At 40.3% G+C, this 21644-nt stretch overlaps 1 protein-coding gene across 2 annotated transcripts in view; it reads left to right on the forward strand.

Annotated features, from left to right (window-relative positions):
* Positions 1 to 21644, forward strand: part of taf1b (TATA box binding protein (Tbp)-associated factor, RNA polymerase I, B) — a 31955-nt gene continuing 10311 nt past the window's right edge. Inside the window, exons 1-13 of one of the 2 annotated variants that reach the window (XM_066717190.1) lie at positions 1 to 87; positions 413 to 511; positions 1384 to 1474; positions 1916 to 2013; positions 2559 to 2651; positions 4271 to 4379; positions 6644 to 6812; positions 6940 to 7039; positions 14959 to 15106; positions 15343 to 15520; positions 16166 to 16209; positions 21070 to 21160; positions 21512 to 21582. In XM_066717190.1, the coding sequence (XP_066573287.1) occupies positions 70 to 87; positions 413 to 511; positions 1384 to 1474; positions 1916 to 2013; positions 2559 to 2651; positions 4271 to 4379; positions 6644 to 6812; positions 6940 to 7039; positions 14959 to 15106; positions 15343 to 15520; positions 16166 to 16209; positions 21070 to 21160; positions 21512 to 21582 (1309 nt within the window). In that variant the 5' untranslated portion in view covers positions 1 to 69. Of the gene's footprint in view, positions 88 to 412; positions 512 to 1383; positions 1475 to 1915; positions 2014 to 2558; positions 2652 to 4270; positions 4380 to 6643; positions 6813 to 6939; positions 7040 to 14958; positions 15107 to 15342; positions 15521 to 16165; positions 16210 to 16918; positions 16986 to 21069; positions 21161 to 21511; positions 21583 to 21644 lie in introns of those variants that run through there. The other variant, XM_066717277.1, reaches the window with a different exon arrangement.

The following is a 21644-nucleotide window of genomic DNA, read 5'->3' on the forward strand; positions in this document are numbered from 1 at the left end:
CTGAACACGTGAGAGTGGGAAAACCTGCCGCCAGTCTAAAACTATTAAAGCACATATTCCTGTGTACAAATGGATGATGAACATACTGTAAGTACTGTTTTTAAAACGATTTACTTCGGGAGAAACATAACCACTGTTTAAAACGGCATTGCCAACTGAGTTTGAGTTATTGTATAACTTATGTTTGCTAAGACAGTATGGCTACTTAGGATAAGTTGAATTAATAAGAGGCTCTCAAATGTGTTTTAGAAAGTATCGGAAGTGTTTAAACGCATGTTGTATACACATGCCCATAATCGCGCACATGTATGTAGCTTCGGCGTTGCACTGATCACACTTAGCAGATCTTGAACTGTAATAACTATGTTTAAATACTATAGCTCCATTGCAGCCCATGTGTTTGTGTCTGCAGAAAGACTACCGGGAGCCCTGCGAGCAGTGCTGCATGGTGGACTGGGGCCTCACGGACGAGGGCAAGTTCTTCTGCAGGTCTTGCCACAATGTCATCGAGGTGAGCATCTTGAGCTACTGGGACAGCTGCCTCAAAAACAGCGCCGTCCTGTCTCTAAAGTGCATGCTCTATGGGGGAATTAACCAATAAAGGGTAGTTTACTTAATAAAGTTATTGTAACGTCATGGTGCCAATCTCCCTGTTTGCATGTACATTTGAAGACCATGTGCACCATGTACACACCAACAGACTTCTAACGAATAACCACAATAATTAAATAATGCCTTGGCATCTCAGCTGGTCAAAATCCACATTAATGGTTTAATGTTTTAGCTGAATGGGACATCTATTTACTGAGACCGAGGGCAGTAATGTTTATACTGTACGATAAACCAGTTAGAGCTCATCTGGATACTGTGGACAGTTCTGGGCTCCACACGTCAAGAAAGATATCGCTGCTCTAGAGGCAGTTCAGAGGAGAGCAAGCAGACTTATTCCAGGTCTGAAGGGAATGTCCTACTGAGAGACTGAGGAACTGAACCTTTTCACCTGGAACAGAGGAGACTACGTGGGGACTTGATTCAAGTCTTCAAAATCATGAAAGGCATCGACCACATCAAACCAGAGGAGCTTTTCCAGATCAGCAGGGACACACGCACCCGGGGACACAAATGGAAATTGGGCTTCAAGGCATTCAAGACAGAAAACAGGAGACACTTCTTCACACAGAGAGGCGTCACAATCTGAACAAACTCCCCAGCGATGTGGCTGAAGCTGAAAACTTGGGAACATTCAAAAACAGACTGTATAGGATCCTTGGATCACTTACTTATTTAAGGACACAAAACAAGCACGATGGGGCGCATGGCCTCCTATCGTTTGTACATTTTCTTATGTGTCTTATGTATTTCTTTATTGTTGTTTTTTTACAGAGAACCAAAGAGGTGGACACTGAAGATGTTTTCACTCCCAGCACTAGGATCTCCTCTATTTCCAGAGGTTTACGAAAAAAGAAGGAACTAGGTCAGTCTGTTTGTATGACATTGGGTGGGGGGTTGCAGTTTATTTTTAAGAAAGGTTATTATTTAAGCAACAGTTTTGTTTGATTTGATTTGTAGGCCATGCCCCAGTTTTCATGCCCCACTTTTATATAGTGTACAGACTACCATTCATAATGTCAGTTTTTTATAAACAAGAAGTCTTGGATACTGGCTTCTCATTTTAACTGAGTCTCCATGGGAGCTTTAAAGATGCATATTTCTTCCCATGATGAGATGATTTATGTCATGTTTGCTATATTATCCTGTCATAACCTCTGTATAAGTAGGCAGTAATTTGAGCTACAGACAGCTGGAACAGAAAATCATTACTAAACTTTAAGAGGCCTCTGTGCCTGAAATGTTTACAAAGTTTTGGAAAACAATTTTTTTGAATGCTTGTAATTGCTTGACAGTGTTGTTTCAGAGAGAGGCCGGGACTGGATGGTGTGCGAGGGATTTCAGGTTATTCTTAAACTGCAAGCTGACGCCCTCATTGCTATGGGGGTCCGCCCAGAGTTCAAAGTATGTATTATGCTGGTGGTTGGTTGGTGGGGTCTGGCTTGGTTGATTGCCTCACTCAATCTTGTTCAGAATGGAAATGCTGGAGTAATCTTCCCTGTTTGAATTGCTCTGATTGCAATGAGCAGTATATCAGTGGCTCTTACAAAACAGTTAAAATGAACATATGAAGGCCAGGGCCATTTCTGTAGGCACAGGGCTTGTCTACTTTCATCAGGAAGGAAAATGCTCCGAGTTTTTTTTCATGCTTGTTTATCCTTGTTTTGAAGGAATTCAGCGATGAGGAGAATTAATCCACCAAAGAAAATGAAAAAGCCTATAAAAGAAAACTAAAATTAAACAAGTAAAATATGAAAAGTTATAAACCACACAACGCAGTGTACACAGCTCTAGTAACGGCTATAATGAGAGAGTTACATTTCAAACAACAGTGATGGAATGTTTCTTGACACCTGTAGAAACCTTTGTTTGACGTGATTGACTTTCAGAAAGGAGGTTGCTAACTGTTGTTTGGATTAAAGGCCACTGTGGGTTTTCTGTTTTTCAAGGACGAGATCCTGTGGACTTTCTGGCGTCGATATCTGCAGAAGAGTCATCAGGCCTACAGCAACCATTTGGATCGTGGTGTCAGATCAAAAATAGTGAGTGTGTGGGAGGGGTTTTTTTTTGTCCTTAAAATGGAATGTAATGCAAGCTTTTGGAAAGGTGGTCTCTCTTGACAACCGCTTGATTTTATTTTAGTATTATTAAACACTTACCTTGGAAAGTTTTGAAATGCCAAGTTGCTGAACCAAAAAGCCCCAAGAATGCCTTGGGGTGAGATGGGGGCGGGGATATATTAAACTCCATATAATTCACATAATTAAACAACTGAAATCATGACATGACCTTTAAATTAAGTATATATGGCACCCTGGCTCCAATAAGTAAAGTGATATAAAGCCTTTCCCAGCACTAATATTCCCCATAGGTTTTATACCAAGGAATGGGGATATTGCTCAGCCCAGCACAGTGTGGTCTTCCACTACCCTCTAGTGGTTACTTAGCTGCACTGTTTTGATTGAAAGCAGCTGTTACCTAATGAAAAGGGATAAATAGTATACACATATTCCTATTTTACCACATGAGTGGGCGCAGAACATATGCAATAGATGGATCTGTGTCTCGTCTTACAGTGGAAATAACACTCTGCATGAAAAGAGGACTCCGTATTCGTTCAATTATCAGCATAATTGGACATCAGGCTTAATACCTTGTCAGATATTTTTGAACCCTTTTTTATATAGTACTGATGAAGCAACTAATGCAAATTTGTATTTCTCGTGAATTTAGTATGCTTGCTTTAGTATTCTTCCCCTTCCCCCTAATAATCCTTAGGTTCCCCTCAGTCTGACAGGACTCGCTTTAAACCCACGCAGTAATGTTTCGGGTGTATTTTCTATTAGTCCAGTCTAGTGTTGCCCAAACACGGTCCTGGAGAGCCCCTATACAGTAAGTTTTGTCAGTCACTGTAAATTGCTGATTTTGACTGACTGGGACCACATGGAAGTTATTGATCAATTAGGGAAATATCTTGTTCAATTAAGGGAACTCTGGTCATTGAGGGCTGAAAAGGGTAGTTTATTTTCTTCACAACAGATCTCCAAATAGTAATTTTACTATTTTACTGCTGATTAAAGGTTACCTATAAAATCTGTCGGATAGGGGCCCTCGAGGAATGGGTTTGGGCAGCACTGGTCTAGTCAGTCTTTGGGATCGGAGGGGCCACAGTAAGTTAAAGTGGGCAGACACTAGGTGGCAGTGTGTTGTTACCCGAGTTCTTGGGACCTGCTTATTTCACATCCAGTGTAAAGCACCAGCATACACTCAGCAACTGATCTCTGTTTTTCTAAAAAGTAGTTAAAGAACATGGTTTGTGTTGACTGCGTGTTTTAAAACAAAAGGGAACAAAACCCCTGTAGAATCTCTGATACCTGCAGAGGATAACGTTAACCTGCATCAGTTCACTTTTGATGTTATCTTTGTGTTTCTGAAAAGGGGAGAATGTCATAACATCCTTGTTAAAGGGAGCAAAGGAAGGGGGTTGAATCCTGTATTTGTGCTTTTTGATGAGTTCAGCATATTGACAACAAACACCACCTCTTCTCAGCGTGATTTCCTACATAAACCATTAAGTCTGGCCACCTTCCTGTAGGAGTTCAGAGTTATTTTCCCCACTACAGCTGCTCTCAGTGCTCCTCTCTCCCTCCGTGTGCCGCAGTACACGGACTCGGACAGTGCGTCGGAGTCCCTGCACCTGAGCGGCTTGTCGGGACAGTCGGAGAGCGAGACCGAGGACCACTTATCCACACCCAGGTCCCCCGGCTCAGGTGGGCATTCCCATGGCACAGAACTGAAACGGAGAACTGGGCAATAATCTAGAAAAGTGGTTCTCAATCCTGGTACTGGAGGACCCCCTACCCTGTTGGTTTTTGTTTCAACGGAGCTCTGTTACTTAATTGAACCCTTAATTGAACTAATAATTTTCTAAATCAGAGCCTTTTAATTATTGTTAACAGTAGGGGTTTTAAGTAAAGTATAAAATTGTATAAGGAAATTATCTTATTAAGGAACCAACTTTTAATCAGTCACACAATGTAAAGATTCAAATGTAATCAAATTACTTCAGTTTAGGGTTCAATTAAGTAATTGAGACCTCAGTTGGAACAAAAAACGCCTACATTCTTCCAGGACCTGGATTGAGAACCACTGATCTAGACTCCTGGTGTGACACAAAATGTCTTTAAATGTGCCTGACACATTTAGGCAAAGGGCGGTCACACCAAATATTGATTTAACGTAGATTTTCCTTCTGTTCACTCACTTTGCATTTAGGTAATTGATACATACAGTGAGGGAAAAAAGTATTTGATCCCCTGCTGATTTTGTACGTTTGCCCACTGACAAAGAAATGATCAGTCTATAATTTTAATGGTAGGTGTATTTTAACAGTGAGAGACAGAATAACAACAAAACAATCCAGAAAAACGCATTTAAAAAAAGTTATACATTGATTTGCATGTTAATGAGGGAAATAAGTATTTGACCCCTTCGACTTAGTACTTAGTGGCAAAACCCTTGTTGGCAATCACAGAGGTCAGACGTTTCTTGTAGTTGGCCACCAGGTTTGCACACATCTCAGGAGGGATTTTGTCCCACTCCTCTTTGCAGATCCTCTCCAAGTCATTAAGGTTTCGAGGCTGACGTTTGGCAACTCGAACCTTCAGCTCCCTCCACAGATTTTCTATGGGATTAAGGTCTGGAGACTGGCTAGGCCACTCCAGGACCTTAATGTGTTTCTTCTTGAGCCACTCCGTCTATCGTCCCTTTGATGCGGTGCAGTTGTCTTGTCCCCTTAACAGAAAAACACCCCCAAAGCATAATGTTTCCACCTCCATGTTTGACGGTGGGGATGGTGTTCTTGGGGTCATTCCTCCTCCTCCAAACACGGCGAGTTGAGTTGATGCCAAAGAGCTTGATTTTGGTCTCATCTGACCACAACACTTTCACCCAGTTCTCCTCTGAATCATTCAGATGTTCATTGGCAAACTTCAGACGGGCCTGTACATGTGCTTTCTTGAGCAGGGGGACCTTGCGGGCGCTGCAGGATTTCAGTCCTTCACGGCGTAGTGTGTTACCAATTGTTTTCTTGGTGACTATGGTCCCAGCTGCCTTGAGATCATTAACAAGATCCTCCCGTGTAGTTCTGGGCTGATTCCTCACCGTTCTCATGATCATTGAAACTCCACGAGGTGAGATCTTGCATGGAGCCCCAGACCGAGGGAGACTGACAGTTATTTTGTGTTTCTTCCATTTGCGAATAATCGCACCAACTGTTGTCACCTTCTCACCAAGCTGCTTGGCGATGGTCTTGTAGCCCATTCCAGCCTTGTGTAGGTCTACAATCTTGTCCCTGACATCCTTGGACAGCTCTTTGGTCTTGGCCATGGTGGAGAGTTTGGAATCTGATTGATCGATTTCTTCTGTGGACAGGTGTCTTTTATACAGGTAATGAGCTGAGATTAGGAGCACTGCCTTTAAGAGAGAGCTCCTAATCTCAGCTCGTTACCTGCATAAAAGACACCTGGGAGCCAGAAATCTTGCTGATTGATAGGGGATCAAATACTTATTTCCCTCATTAACATGCAAATCAATTTATAACTTTTTTGAAATGCGTTTTTCTGGATTTTTTTGTTGTTATTCTGTCTCTCACTGTTAAAATACACCTACCATTAAAATTATAGACTGATCATTTCTTTGTCAGTGGGCAAACATACAAAATCAGCAGGGGATCAAATACTTTTTTCCCTCACTGTATAATCTATTAACATGTCTATTTTTGAGTCTGTGCAGGGTGGATAATTCATCCTTCTGAAAGACATGACACATTCTAGACAGTAACACATTGTGTAACCTCACCTGTGTGGAAACTTCAGCTCTAGATTTTGTTGTTATTATTATTATTATTATTATTATTGTTATTATTATTATTGGTTGTACTCATTAATTGTAGTTAGTTTTTTGTTGAGGGGGAGCTTTGACTTTCTGGTTTTAGCCCAAATATGAGTGCCTGCTGTGCCGTTTTGTATTCCAGTGGTGTCCGTCAGTGTGGCCTCTGTGTGTTCGGGCTCATTGGACGGGGGGCTCTACAGCATCCGGAAGAGAAGGGAGAAGACGCTAATGAGCATGCCCATGACACTGGCCTTCTGCTACCTGTCGTTACTGTGGTTGCGGGAGCCAGTCACCTTGGCCGAACTCCTCAGGTCAGGAATGAGGCTCATGCTTGAAGTGCATCTTCATCATAATAATTGTTTTGTACTGAACAGTGTTGAGCAAAGAGCCTTTAAATAATAATAATTTCTTTTCATCTCCCATTGCTGTGCTCTGCAGGCTTGTGGCCGAGGGGCACATTCCCTATGTCAACGTGTACGAGGTCCTCCCGGAAGAAATGAAGCTGTTTGGTCAAGATGCACAGCTGTTTCGTACAGAGGTATGAGTTTGTGTGCAAGAGCTGCTTTTGGTACATGAATGCATTCACTGATTTGTTGACAGTTTGACTGAAAATTCAGAAGGGGGAATTAACTAACGGCACAGTGATCTTGATTCCCCGACTTTGTTCCGTTTCAGGATGTCTTTGTGCGGCTCGCTAAACTTGTTGTCTGTTGTGAACCGCACTGTGGTTTTGGGTTACCAAACTGAAGTGGTTGAGCTGACTGAATGGCAGTGAAGCTGAGGGGCTGTCCAAGTGTGCAGTGTGTTTATGCTTTGTTATAGCATTGAAAAGATTACCAGGGCTTCGCTTGGGCTCTATTGAGGTAATCGGAGACACGCCAAGGCCTTGTGTGGCGCGCACACCTAGGTTTTTCCACTCAATTGTCCTATGTGAGTGACTGGGCTGTTCTCCCTGCCAAGCTGTACAATCTCCACAGAAACTGTCCCCAACCCCCCTTGATCAAATAGAGCTTGCATTGTATTATTTGAGGTGTCAAGTCATTGTAAAAATATGGCTGTTCAGTGTCATCGAGGACTGCTATTTGCTCTAAGTGCTGCTGAATGTTTTTGCCCTGCTTGTCTAGTTCTGCTTACCGTTCTCTGTCCTATATGTTTTTTGTTACCCCCAATCTAATCCCTGGCCTAAATCGCTCAACCCCAGCCTCAAGAATAAAACTAGCCCTAGTCTTAACCAGAAGCCTGATTTTAACTGCAGTCTTAACCAGTGCCTCAACCCACGCCTTCACTCTGTTTCTATCGCCTTCACCTTCATCCTAACCGTATCCTAGAACATGAATCTAAGCAGTAATCATAACTTAACCACTGCTACTCTAACCCTTTTCCCTCAGCCACTAAGTATTACGTATTTCTTCCTACTGAGTAAGCAAAGCTTTCTCTTTTATTGTAATTATTTGTAAGTGATTAAAAATGTAAATCTACACTGTTGTTTCTAACACTCACACTTTCAGTATTGAAAAGATAAATATTTAATAACATGTTGGAAACTGTTACATTTTATTTGATGGAGAAATCAAGAAAATGTGGCACTGGACAAAAATACTTCAGGTTGTTTTTCTGCTCTACGCAGACCTTGGAATTTGTGTTCTAACTTTTTCTCTCCAGTATTAATAATAATAATAATAATAATTATTATTATTATTATTTCTTAGCAGATGCCCTTAAAGTGCACTAATACAGTTCAAAGCATAATGCAATTTACAAGTTCCAATTTACACGAGTGTCTAGGTGTATAGGAAGTCCAACATCCTAGATTGTAAAAGCTAATAATTGCAGACAAGATGTCATAGTTAAGAACTAAGGGAGAGGGAGCATAGGGGAAATCATTTAAACAATACGAGTACTAGTAATGCAAAGCAAGAAGTATGCCAAATGTTGTATAAGTGCAATTTTATTAAATTACAAACATACATCAGTAGTTGGCAGGACAGGAGCAATTTAACCAACCAGAATAATGCGGAATCACCCACAAGCTATAACGCTGTGCATGAAAAAAGGTAGAAAATAGGCTACCAGAACATCCTAATTGCTTAACCTGCTCCTGCGAGTTTGGATTGTTGACATCCTTCTGTGTCTATGCAAAACACGCTCTTTAAATATTTGTAGTGGAAACAAAATCTATTTGCATAAGTTAAAAAAATCCAAAGTGTTTATTTTAAACAACTGAAGTGAGCGGTGTCTACTGTAGTTTTTTTTTTACTGAACATCGCAAATACTTAAACCAAAGGTCACAATTTCCCTAGGGCCTGTTATAAGGGATCTCAAACAGCATAGTAGAGTGTCACATTTTTTGTATTTATGTATAGTGTTGATGTTTTCTTTTTCATTTTATAAAGAACTACAATCATAGCCCTATGGTAAAGCAGCATGCGAGACATCCTTTTTTAGAATAAGTGTTTTTGCTAGGGGGACTTGAAAAGTATTTTCCCTGTGTTAAGAATGTATTCAAATAAGTTCTGGAACATTTTGCTGGCAGGTGAATATCTGTCGGGCACTTCCAGAGTCCCTTTTAACTGTGAATTAAACCTGAGCGATGGGAGAATGTATTTAATGGTTGCACCCCAAAGCAAGATGAGTTGTTTTAAAAGTTTGAGAGAAACCCTGAAATTAACGTGTGATGAGCTGAAAGAGACTGTGTTTCAGCCCTGTTAACAAACAGCCCTCCTCTGAAACATGCTTGTAGCACATTGCATTAACATGAATGATGATAATAGTCTGTCTGCGATTGTAAAGGATTATAATGACTCAATATTTTGTTTCTCTTTTTTTATCATCATCATTTTGGCGTGGTTGGCTATTATGTTTCACTGTAGTTTGCTGATGTTGTTGGTCTGCAGTGGTCATGTGCTTCTTCAGTGCTTGCTAATAACACATCCTGTTTGTTGTTCAGATGTTTTTGAAGGCTATTAGAGACAGAATTTATTGCACATGTGATGTGTCCTGCAATGGGACTTGCATAGCGAGAAAAGAGGGACTCTGTTTGCAAATAAATTGAGGAATGTCTCAAACCAAGACGCCTGCCTTGCCTTGCCTTTACATCCACTGTAAACTTACAGAGAAGGGTAATTCCTTAGTGTTCAGATTAAGCAATAGACCGATTAAATAACTTTGTGTTTAGTACAGAAGAATATGTAGCATATGTGTTTGTGTATATATATATATATATATATATATATATATATATATATATATATATACACTCACCTAAAGGATTATTAGGAACACCATACTAATACTGTGTTTGACCCCCTTTTGCCTTCAGAACTGCCTTAATTCTACGTGGCATTGATTCAACAAGGTGCTGAAAGCATTCTTTAGAAATGTTGGCCCATATTGATAGGATAGCATCTTGCAGTTGATGGAGATTTGTGGGATGCACATCCAGGGCACGAAGCTCCCGTTCCACCACATCCCAAAGATGCTCTATTGGGTTGAGATCTGGTGACTGTGGGGGCCAGTTTAGTACAGTGAACTCATTGTCATGTTCAAGAAACCAATTTGAAATGATTGGACCTTTGTGACATGGTGCATTATCCTGCTGGAAGTAGCCATCAGAGGATGGGTACATGGTGGTCATAAAGGGATGGACATGGTCAGAAACAATGCTCAGGTAGGCCGTGGCATTTAAACGATGCCCAATTGGCACTAAGGGGCCTAAAGTGTGCCAAGAAAACATCCCCCACACCATTACACCACCACCACCAGCCTGCACAGTGGTAACAAGGCATGATGGATCCATGTTCTCATTCTGTTTACGCCAAATTCTGACTCTACCATCTGAATGTCTCAACAGAAATCGAGACTCATCAGACCAGGCAACATTTTTCCAGTCTTCAACTGTCCAATTTTGGTGAGCTTGTGCAAATTGTAGCCTCTTTTTCCTATTTGTAGTGGAGATGAGTGGTACCCGGTGGGGTCTTCTGCTGTTGTAGCCCATCCGCCTCAAGGTTGTACGTGTCGTGGCTTCACAAATGCTTTGCTGCATACCTCGGTTGTAACGAGTGGTTATTTCAGTCAAAGTTGCTCTTCTATCAGCTTGAATCAGTCGGCCCATTCTCCTCTGACCTCTAGCATCAACAAGGCATTTTCGCCCACAGGACTGCCGCATACTGGATGTTTTTCCCTTTTCACACCATTCTTTGTAAACCCTAGAAATGGTTGTGCGTGAAAATCCCAGTAACTGAGCAGATTGTGAAATACTCAGACCAGCCCGTCTGTCACCAACAACCATGCCACGCTCAAAATTGCTTAAATCACCTTTCTTTCCCATTCAGACATTCAGTTTGGAGTTCAGGAAATTGTCTTGACCAGGACCACACCCCTAAATGCATTGAAGCAACTGCCATGTGATTGGTTGGTTAGATAATTGCATTAATGAGAAATTGAACAGGTGTTCCTAATAATCCTTTAGGTGAGTGTATATATGCTATGAATGCAATGTGTTAAGTGACCCAAATTAGGTTTTATAAATGATATTGCAACCATCTTCTTATTTTGCACCATTTGAAAATCATGGGGTGTGTGTCTCCGTGAAAATGCTCCTGGAGATGGAAGCAGGTCGGAGAAAGGGAGGGTCAGGTGTCATACCCAGTGGGAAACTGGAGTTTTGGCAAGTGGAAGGCAAGCACTTGAGGTGTAACTGACTGGTGAGAAAAAGACACCTTTTTGTAATTGTGTGTGTATAAAATATTATATATTCCTCCACAACCAAGGAAAGTTAATGGGGCATGAATCTGAAGTCACCACACCTTGATGCAGGAATTTGCTTTCCTCTTAAACCAATAAATCAAACTGCTGTAATTAATGTATCATTAATTAGCAGCACTGTGGCGGGACCTGTAGCATTTTTACAGTTTTGGTATAATTAAGTTTAAGAGGAGTGTAAAATAAAATAATAATAATGTTTATCCCTCTAGGCCTCCCCACAGTTCCTTATACAGTGAGGGAAAAAAGTATTTGATCCCCTGCTGATTTTGTACGTTTGCCCACTGACAAAGAAATGATCAGTCTATAATTTTAATGGTAGGTGTATTTTAACAGTGAGAGACAGAATAACAACAAAAAAATCCAGAAAAACGCATTTCAAAAAAGTTATAAATTGATTTGCATGTTAATGAGGGAAATAAGTATTTGATCCCCTATCAATCAGCAAGATTTCTGGCTCCCAGGTGTCTTTTATACAGGTAACGAGCTGAGATTAGGAGCACTCTCTTAAAGGGAGAGCTCCTAATCTCAGCTCGTTACCTGTATAAAAGACACCTGTCCACAGAAGCAATCAATCAATCAGATTCCAAACTCTCCACCATGGCCAAGACCAAACAGCTGTCCAAGGATGTCAGGGACAAGATTGTAGACCTACACAAGGCTGGAATGGGCTACAAGACCATCGCCAAGCAGCTTGGTGAGAAGGTGACAACAGTTGGTGCGATTATTCGCAAATGGAAGAAACACAAAATAACTGTCAGTCTCCCTCGATCTTGGGCTCCATGCAAGATCTCACCTCGTGGAGTTTCAATGATCATGAGAACGGTGAGGAATCAGCCCAGAACTACACGGGAGGATCTTGTTAATGATCTCAAGGCAGCTGGGACCATAGTCACCAAGAAAACAATTGGTAACACACTACGCCGTGAAGGACTGAAATCCTGCAGCGCCCGCAAGGTCCCCCTGCTCAAGAAAGCACATGTACAGGCCCGTCTGAAGTTTGCCAATGAACATCTGAATGATTCAGAGGAGAACTGGGTGAAAGTGTTGTGGTCAGATGAGACCAAATCGAGCTCTTTGGCATCAACTCAACTCGCCGTGTTTGGAGGAGGAGGAATGACCCCAAGAACACCATCCCCACCGTCCAACATGGAGGTGGAAACATTATGCTGTGGGGGTGTTTTTCTGCTAAGGGGACAAGACAACTGCACCACATCAAAGGGACGATGGACGGGGCCATGTATCATCAAATCTTGTGTGAGAACCTCCTTCCCTCAGCCAGGGCATTGAAAATGGGTCGTGGATGGGTATTCCAGCATGACAATGACCCAAAACACACAGCCAAGGCAACAAAGGAGTGGCTCAAGAAGAAGCACATTAAGGTCCTGGAGTGGCCTAGCTGGTCTCCAGACCTTAATCCCATAGAAAATCTGTGGAGGGAGCTGAAGGTTTGAGTTGCCAAACGTCAACCTCGAAACCTTAATGACTTGGAGAGGATCTGCAAAGAGGAGTGGGACAAAATCCCTCCTGAGATGTGTGCAAACCTGGTGGCCAACTACAAGAAACGTCTGACCTCTGATTGCCAACAAGGGTTTTGCCACCAAGTACTAAGTCGAAGGGGTCAAATACTTATTTCCCTCATTAACACGCAAATCAATGTATAACTTTTTTGAAATGTGTTTTTCTGGATTGTTTTGTTGTTATTCTGTCTCTCACTGTTAAAATACACCTACCATTAAAATTATAGACTGATAATTTCTTTGTCAGTGGGCAAACGTAGAAAATCAGCAGGGGATCAAATACTTTTTTCCCTCACTGTACGAAAAGCTGTTGTTAGACTGGGTCTTTGTGCCTCTGTTTGTTAAAGTTACACTGGATTCTTATGGGTTAAGCGGGATGTTGAACATACCACTTCGTTTCCATTTGAAAGGTGTATTCCATCAGGGGCAGTTGGCAGTCAGTGAAAGGACTGCATTAAATATGGCTTAGTTTACTGTACTAATACTGTTACTGAGGATGGCTTGTCAGCCATTGTTTTTTTCTTTTTTTTTTTCTTCCTGAAGATGGAAAATAAATAGCAGCCAGTACAGAGTTCCTGTTGAAGTGACACGCACAGAAAACAAACAAGAGCTATTTTGTGTTAGTGTCTTGTCCAGCTCTTTGTTGGTGTAGCTGGATTGCTGCCCTGGAGGGAAAACCGTCCTCCCCGCCCCCCGCTGAGCCACCTGCACTCCTGTCTGCTTCATCTTTCATCGAGAGGTCACCTTGAGCAGCTCTTGAGACTTGTAAACGAGGGAGGGGGGAGAGGGCTTCAGCACAGGATGTCTTAAAAAAAGATGTCTCGAGTACCGTGGGAAAATTTGAATTAGTGAGCTGGGAAAAGTGTTGGGAAACAAAAACGATAAGACGCGATCACTCAGATATGTGTGTAGTGCAGACCACCTTAAATCTGACGGCCCCATTATGTGGATGATGAGTCGCTGCCTTCCATATAAAAGCCCTTTATGGGTTGTGTTATTCTTCCTTCCCCCTTTGACAGTTTCATTCTTTGCTACACTACACCCACATGAAGCCAGTGGTTTGAAAGGAACAAATTGCTGTGGAGAGCCGTTCTGGTTCCCACTAAATAACTATAATCAGCTCGCATTAGGTGTTGTGCAACTGAAACTGGTGCTTGTTCCTACTTGTCTCAGACCATCATCGCTACAGCAGGGTTTTCCTTTCACCTGCTAGAATTACCGGCTGCTTTGTCTCAGCCCTGGTAACCAGGGTTTTAGATAATCAGACCCACTGTGTCGTGTGGTTTTAGGTGTTAGTCTTAATGTTACAGCCACAAATCTCTCCTCTTACGCCCTCGATAAAAGGGAAAACCTAAATCTTCAGCTAGAGTTAGAAAAAACTGCAAACTGTCATTTTAATTGGAATTATTGTGAACATGTTGACATAGAGGAGAATTATGTATTAATGCAAGACCTGCACTCAGTAATTTCCTGAAAATGATTATGATTTCCTTATATACGTTTTTAAATATGTACAATAATTTACATTATTAATTGCACTTACTGTGTTCTTTGTTTTGCACATTCATGTTGTCGTGTGTTGTTTTTCTTATTAATATTGGTGGAATTCTGTCTGTCCTTTTGCCTCCACTTATTTTTCTGTAGCCAAAGTTTTTTTTTGTAATTAAAGAAGTGTGTAATACAAGACAATCTATGCTCATTGTCTGGCCTCATATTTTGCATTTAGAGTAGCATTGCTGTATAACTTATTTTTCTAGTACTTTGAGTGCCAAAAGTAACGTTCCTGACAATTTGGTCCATGTTCATAAAAATTATCATTGTGTCAAGTTAAAACCTTTTCTTCCTAATTAGAAAAAATCTAAATCATGTGGAAGTGTCCTGTTAAACACGTTCATGGCTGGTTTCACAGGTTCTCATTAGCACTAGTCTTGGACTACTCTACCTAAAATAACAATGAATATCTGTAATTAAGGTCTGTGAAACGAGCCCTCAAAGTGCTCATTTAAGATAACAAAAGTAAATTAAACACTTTTGTATTTATTTATTTTGTACCATTGGGTACCACCAAGGGGTAGTACAATTAACTTGATGGATAAAATTGTATGTATATGGCCGTTAATGTAATTAGGAAACATCTTTTTGAGTTTTTCCTATTCTCCTTTCTTCTGTCCTACAGACCATCCCCTCATATAGTGTCATAAAGCGAGACACGAACCGTATTGCAGTGTTCCTGGACCTGCCCTGCTTTCCACAGATCACAGAAGACTGTTTGCTACATCCCAATCTGCTTTGCATCAAATACCTCATGGAAACCAATTTACCAGGTAATCAATTGATTGACCAGCGATCAACTAGCACTCCAGGTACAGCAGAAGATTTTACTAGTGAGCTCAATGGTTATTGCAAAGGGATGCTGTACTAATTGACTTCTTCCATTGAACCGCTGGAGCTGAATTCTCACCCTGAGCAGCCCTTGGTGTCTGTATATGTTTCACAGCACATGTACTATTACATTGTTTTGTGTTTTTCTTCACTCGCTCTTTTTGTTTCTGGTTTCTAGAGGAACTGCACACCTGGGTCCTTAGGGTGATAAAGCATGCTGGCATGGGGGAGGTGCGCTTCCTGACCTATGACCCCCTGCGTAGAAAGGGAAAACTTCTGAACTATGACATCCAGGCTGCTGCCCTGATCATTGTCACTCTGAAACTGCTGTTCAAACTGGATGACAAACTGGAGTGGTGCGTCTCCCTTCAGCTCTATCGCTTACGTGTGTGTTCTTCACAACCGCACTCTCAGCATTGCCATTAGCAGCTTCATCAACATGCCTCAAAATAAGTAGTTTTTGCTCAACTGATTCATTCAAGGCCCAGCAAAAAATAAAAACAAGCAAACTAATCAGCACAATAGAAGGTATAGAGATGTCCAGGACAGCCTTCCAGAGTCGTACTGAGAAGGTTCGACGGTCATGTGGGAGAAGCTGATGAAGAAATGGGAATGAATGGTGAAGTCATCCAAGAATCGTCAAGAAGTGCACTTAGTGTTAACTAGATAAAGGCCCAGTCTGATTCCAGTTTGACTTCTTGTGTCATCCTACAGCTTTGAATCTGCCCTCCAGTCACCCCAGGGCAATGAACTGCACACTTAAATTGAGTTAACTGTTGAGGTAAAGATTTGCATAGCCCTGGGTTCATTTCCATGAGTTTGAATTTTTTTCTGGTCCCAACTGCACACAGAATCAGTACCCTGAGTTTTAGGAAATTAACTGTTTAGAACTGCATCCAGAACATGTCTCTTTCTCACCAGTCATGCGAATCCACAAATGGAATTGAAATTGCAGCATGACTACTGCAAATTTAAACTTAAATTTTTGTTTTGCTTTTTAGGGATTTATCTAACAAGGCCGATGAAGAAAACAAGAAAAACAAAGGTACTGAAATGACTTATATGTGACGTTTACTTGCATCAAATTGATTGTGTTACTGTGTTTTTGTGTTCTGTGAGTCTGTGGTTTCACAAGAGTTTCAGTGGTGTCAAATGTAGTCCTTCAAGTGACTAACTTAAATTTCTAAGGCTGAATTTCAACAGCCATGTTACTTAGACTACCTGAAACCTGTATGTCAATGTAGTGCAGCCTATAATAACACATGACTTTTGTAGCTGGACGTTCAATTCAGATCCAAAGCAAACAACTGGACATTTGCTCATTTGATTGTTCCTTTAAGGCATCCCCACTTATCTTTCTTGTTGCCCATTTGAATATCAGTAAAGAGAGTCCACACCGTAGACAATGCCCAACATTTCTGCACTGTCTCACCTGTTTTTCTTTTTCATCACAGTCTGGCAGTATTTTTGCATCAGTTTAGTCTGTCCCTCACACTGCTCTCTGTAGTTCTTTTGTCCTAGTGTCATGGTTTAGGGTCCATTCTGGGTACAAAAACTACTTCAAGCTCCAACTCTACCAATTTTAACCACTTCCTTGTATTTCTTTGATATGGAGATGTGATGTGGAATTCAGAGCAAAAGAAATTTGCATTTCTTTTATTTATATGCCCATTCTTTGTGTAGCTGTTGTATGTTTTTTTAGTTGTTGATTGTGGCTGTGAGAAACCAATTTAATAGTAGTGCATTTCCTTTAGGTCACTTAACATATGCTCCACCCCTGAGTACCAGGGACTGATGGCCCAGCCTTACCTGCCAAGTTGTGTAAGATTTGTTTAAGATTTTTTTTTTTTTTTAAGATCTCTTGCCTCTGACTGAGGAAAATAGACACTCCCTTTTAAAAAAGGTCATAGTTCCAGTAGTAAAGTGCCAGTAAAACTTGCATTGTCTTGTCTGATTAGTAGTAAACATTTGCATATTGAGTTACAAGAACCTTTCCAAGAAATGTTAAATATGATCACTAACATTTTGGCCTATTGTAGAATATTTAAGATTCTGGGTTTTGTTTTTATTTATTTTTATTTATTTTTTACTACTTTTTGAAATAACACAAATGCAAACGATAGCTGTGAGTGTATAGAGCATAAAATCAAGCCACTGTTTCCCCCTAGAAATTTGCATAGGCCAGGAAGCGGGGGAGCATGTGCGATTGTGTTTTTTAGTTTAGTTTTTCTATCCAGTTGTGTAGGAGGTAGGGTATAATGGTAGGGGAAACACTGTAATCACTCCTCAAAAGTGGATGCATGTTTAGGTGTCAGTTAAGTTGAAGATCTTGATAACCACAATGAACCTGCTACTGGGTCAGGTCAGGTGCAGACTTTATAATATGACACTTCTGATCTGAGAAAGAAGTCCAACCAGCAAATTAAAGAAGATTGTTTATCAAGCTAATCCAAAACTGGCATAATTTCCATGGCCAAGGCTGCCTATCTGATAAAAGCTGAAAGCCTATCTCATGGTGTGTTTGTATGTAGGCCTGGTGGTAAAATTCCAAGTATGAGGAACACAAGAGCAAGTACATCTTTGTCTCACAGGTATCTGTGTCTATCTTATTTCTTATTGTCATTTGTAAGACGTTAGCCTTACACTGTTTACTTTGAGGGTTCCAAGCACCTCCCTCTTGGCACCATTGGACAGATGTTGCCTAATCAAGATCTCATGATTCAGTGTCTGTTTTACATCGAAACTCACTAATTCACAATGAAAACAATTGCCTTCTTAGAAACCTTTTATAATTGAGTTTATGGTACTGAATATTTAGCCTTCAAGTAAAATATTTTGACTCCGGTTAATCTGATGAGAAAACGAATATGTTCTGTGTGAAATTCAAATGCCCTTTGCTGTTACTGAGAGTAATGTTAATATTATCTTTATACATGTAAGTTAATATTAACATTCCTATTATATAATGGACTTGGAAGTAAAGAGCAGTTTGGCAATTCAGCTATTACATACAGTATTTCTTTCTCTTCTGAACAGACATTTGACTCTGAGATCGCAGTAACAGCATTTGAATTCAGCCCACAGCATGTTAGTATTATAATAAAATTAGTATATTAGGCAAAACGGAACTGTTGACCTCAATGGCTTCAAAGAGGCTGACAAATACAGAGAATTAACTGCTACATTTGCAATGCATATGTATTTAAAGCTATTGGTAGTTTTTTTAATATATATATTTAAAAAGAAGAAACAAATCAACAACATTTTGTATCTATTCTTTATAAAGGAGTTTTTGGTTATTATCACACTATGATGAGTCAACACCACTGTTTGAACAATAGCCTATCCCCAACTATTTCAATCAGTTTTTCTCAGTTTATTCATTCTTTAACATTGCCGTTTTCCTTCATTTTTTTAATGCAGGGGAGTCTATTCAGAGTATTGTCTGCAACTTGCAGCTTAGAAATAAAATGCTCTTATTTTCCTTTACATGGTAATCATGAAAGAAATGTTCGCTCCCAAAATATTATAATTATTGACGTGCTGCCTTCACATAACAAATCCAATTAAAATAAAATAGTCTTACGGGAAAGGGAAGGGTTGCTTATATTCTTCTATCCACTTCTAAAGTCAGTGAGTTTTTCCCCAGTTAATTTCCTCTCTTTAAGGCATCATGCCTGCAGGGAAATACCGTACCTCAGCTCTGAAGTGATGGTTGCATGCAAATTAGCCAACTTTTTGTTTGTGACACAGCTTTAGAGATTAATATATTTCTTGTGGAAACATGGCTCCTTGGAGTTTAATTTAATCCTTACATATGTTTCATCTTAATAGCGATTTGTGGTGTAAAAGTGTTTATTTCAAGAGGTGATTTTAAGTGCTCCATCCACACATTGGACTAGTGCCTAAGATCTTGCCCATTCCTGAATGGTGGTTAATCCCTCTTCCCAAATTGGCAGAACCTGGAAACATAACAGTAAATGCCTTTTAAAACATTGTTTGGAAGGATTGCTTTGAAAAATTAAACAAAAACAGAAAACCCCAGAGATGAACACGTTAATTTCTGTGTTTATCATATCACCTTAGAAGACGCTGAAAATGTGAAGAGACGCATCTCAATGAAACAGCCTCAGGGCCTGGGAGTAAAAAGTAATAATAATCATCATCATCATCATCATCATCATCATCATAATATGATCCTACGATTATTTAAGGGAAAGTCTCCAACAGGCAGCTACATGTTTGAGTTTGCAGCAGGTTTGGGTGACACTATCACCTGGTGACATGTACTATGCATAATTATTCAGGCTAGGATTAAATATAAGGCTGGGTGCGTTTTGCAAAAAACAATACACTAAGCTTTAGGAGTGTCACCCAAGGCCTTGACCTGCTGTTTTTGTTACTATTAATGCAGAAAACAGAACTCCTGGGCTGGCTGGGAGAATTTCTCTTACATAACCACATTGTTAGAGCTTTACCAGATCCCTGAAGTGTTCCTGTACCATTTCAAGAAATGGACACTATGCGTTAGTGTCAGGGTCTGGATAAGGAAACCTATTTGGGCTGCTGATCCACCATTATAAACCCCCTCAACCCTGCAGATGTGTGAACATAAGCATTAACAAAAAATGACAAAGTGTTTTCGGTATGCAAATCTGGTTTATGGATAAACAGAGTGACTCGCCCTGTGCAAGAGGCACCGTGGTTTTGTCTTATTTGCATGCAGTTAGAGTCTAGACTATTGATCGAGGCTTTAGTGAGAGAGCCAGTGGGAACCAGTGGGACACTGTTAACTTTTTGCGTTTTCTGTCAACCGAAATGTCTCGGTGTCATTCGTGGGCAGCCATCTTTAGAGTACAGAAAAGACAAGTAAAAAAACAAATGCCTTTTCTAGAGGTAAAGGTGGACAGAAGCTGAATTGGAATCGAAATCTAGTGTGCTGCTCAAGTCTGCGTGGTGGGTGTTAGTCTTACGGTGACTGTGCCTGTGGAGGCACAGCGGTGTGTCAGTAGAGCTGATCAGCAGTTTGATCATGTCGCCAAGACAGGAATGCTGGGAGATCTGCTCCACAGCATTCCACAGCGTGGCGGCATCCTTCTGTACACCTTTAAATATCCGCATGGTTTGTTTTTTGCGGTTTCAAAAAACAGGCCAGAATGTGATTTAGGAAACTGAAGAGGAAATGGCAGACAGTGGGAGTGTAAACCTTGGACGGCCTCTCCAACTTTCCTATGGAGTCTCCGTCAAAGCTTTACACACCTCTTTTAAATTGGTTCAATCAACTAGAAGCATTGCAGTTTCTTTCTACGCTGAAGTAGTGTTCTACAAACTCTGGAAAGATGTCCTAGATAAATGAGTATGATTTAAGAATGAAATGAAGTGCCAGATGACATTGTTTCAAACGAAGGTTGTGCATAAGTGTGATTATGATCTGCAGATTCCAGTGAGTTGAACATAAAGGCTCAATTGCAACTATTAGAATCAAGAAATTTAGGTTTTACAGATTAAATATAATATTTTATATCAGTATACTGATTCCTCATAGTATTAACATTGTGTAAGCTAATGATAGCCAAGTTGTATTACTGTATTCCTTTATAACAATGGTTCCTTCATCCCTTTGAATTACCCTATGCTAAAATACTGATGTCTATGCATGGCCTTTGTGCAACTATGGGTGTCCAGACACTGCAACTATTTTTCAAGATAAGCCTAGATCTGCTTAATCGGTTTATTTTGTCTCGATATTTTGCGTTTATCTGTATTATTTCTCAGCATTAGCACAACTTTGTAATTGTTTTAAAGGGCTGTTAAAAACTGTGTGGAAACTGGCTCATGAACTTTCAAAGTTTTTTATATATATTTTATATATATTTTTAACTTTGTTTTTCATTTATCTTGACAGATGAAATGAGCTTTAGTTTCCGGAAGTGGTACAAAACAGTCAAACCGGCGCTGGATGAGGCACAGGAGAAGGATGATAATGATATTGCCAGGTAAATAACAATTTCACTGACGAATTTTAAATTTGCTTTGGGAAATTTCAGAGGCCAAGAACACCTAGGCTTTCCCTGCTGCAGTGTAAACATTGCATTGGCTGACTGTGTACAGTACATGTATTTGGTATTATGTCTTATCTTAGTCCATCTTTAGTAACCCTGCTACTACTGAATTAAAATAAATGTATAATAAAGCAATTGAATAATAATTTGATAGCAACTTTATAATAAAGACTCGATATATTCTGAATATCAGAGACTGCATAAACAAAATGGTGAAAGCCTCAAAAACAATAAAATATTCTGAACTGTATATTTTTTAGCTGATTTAGTTGTTTTCATCTACAGAATGTCATGGAAACCCAGCAAACCCCTCTATCGCTCCATGGATGCAAAAACTGTTGTCCTGAAGAAAAGGCGTACGTACTGTTTGCACTTCACTTCCACCATTACAACTTAAATGCAGACGTTGGCAGTTTGA

Source organism: Amia ocellicauda, chromosome 1, assembly GCF_036373705.1.
Source record: "Amia ocellicauda isolate fAmiCal2 chromosome 1, fAmiCal2.hap1, whole genome shotgun sequence".
Classification (NCBI taxonomy): domain Eukaryota; kingdom Metazoa; phylum Chordata; class Actinopteri; order Amiiformes; family Amiidae; genus Amia; species Amia ocellicauda.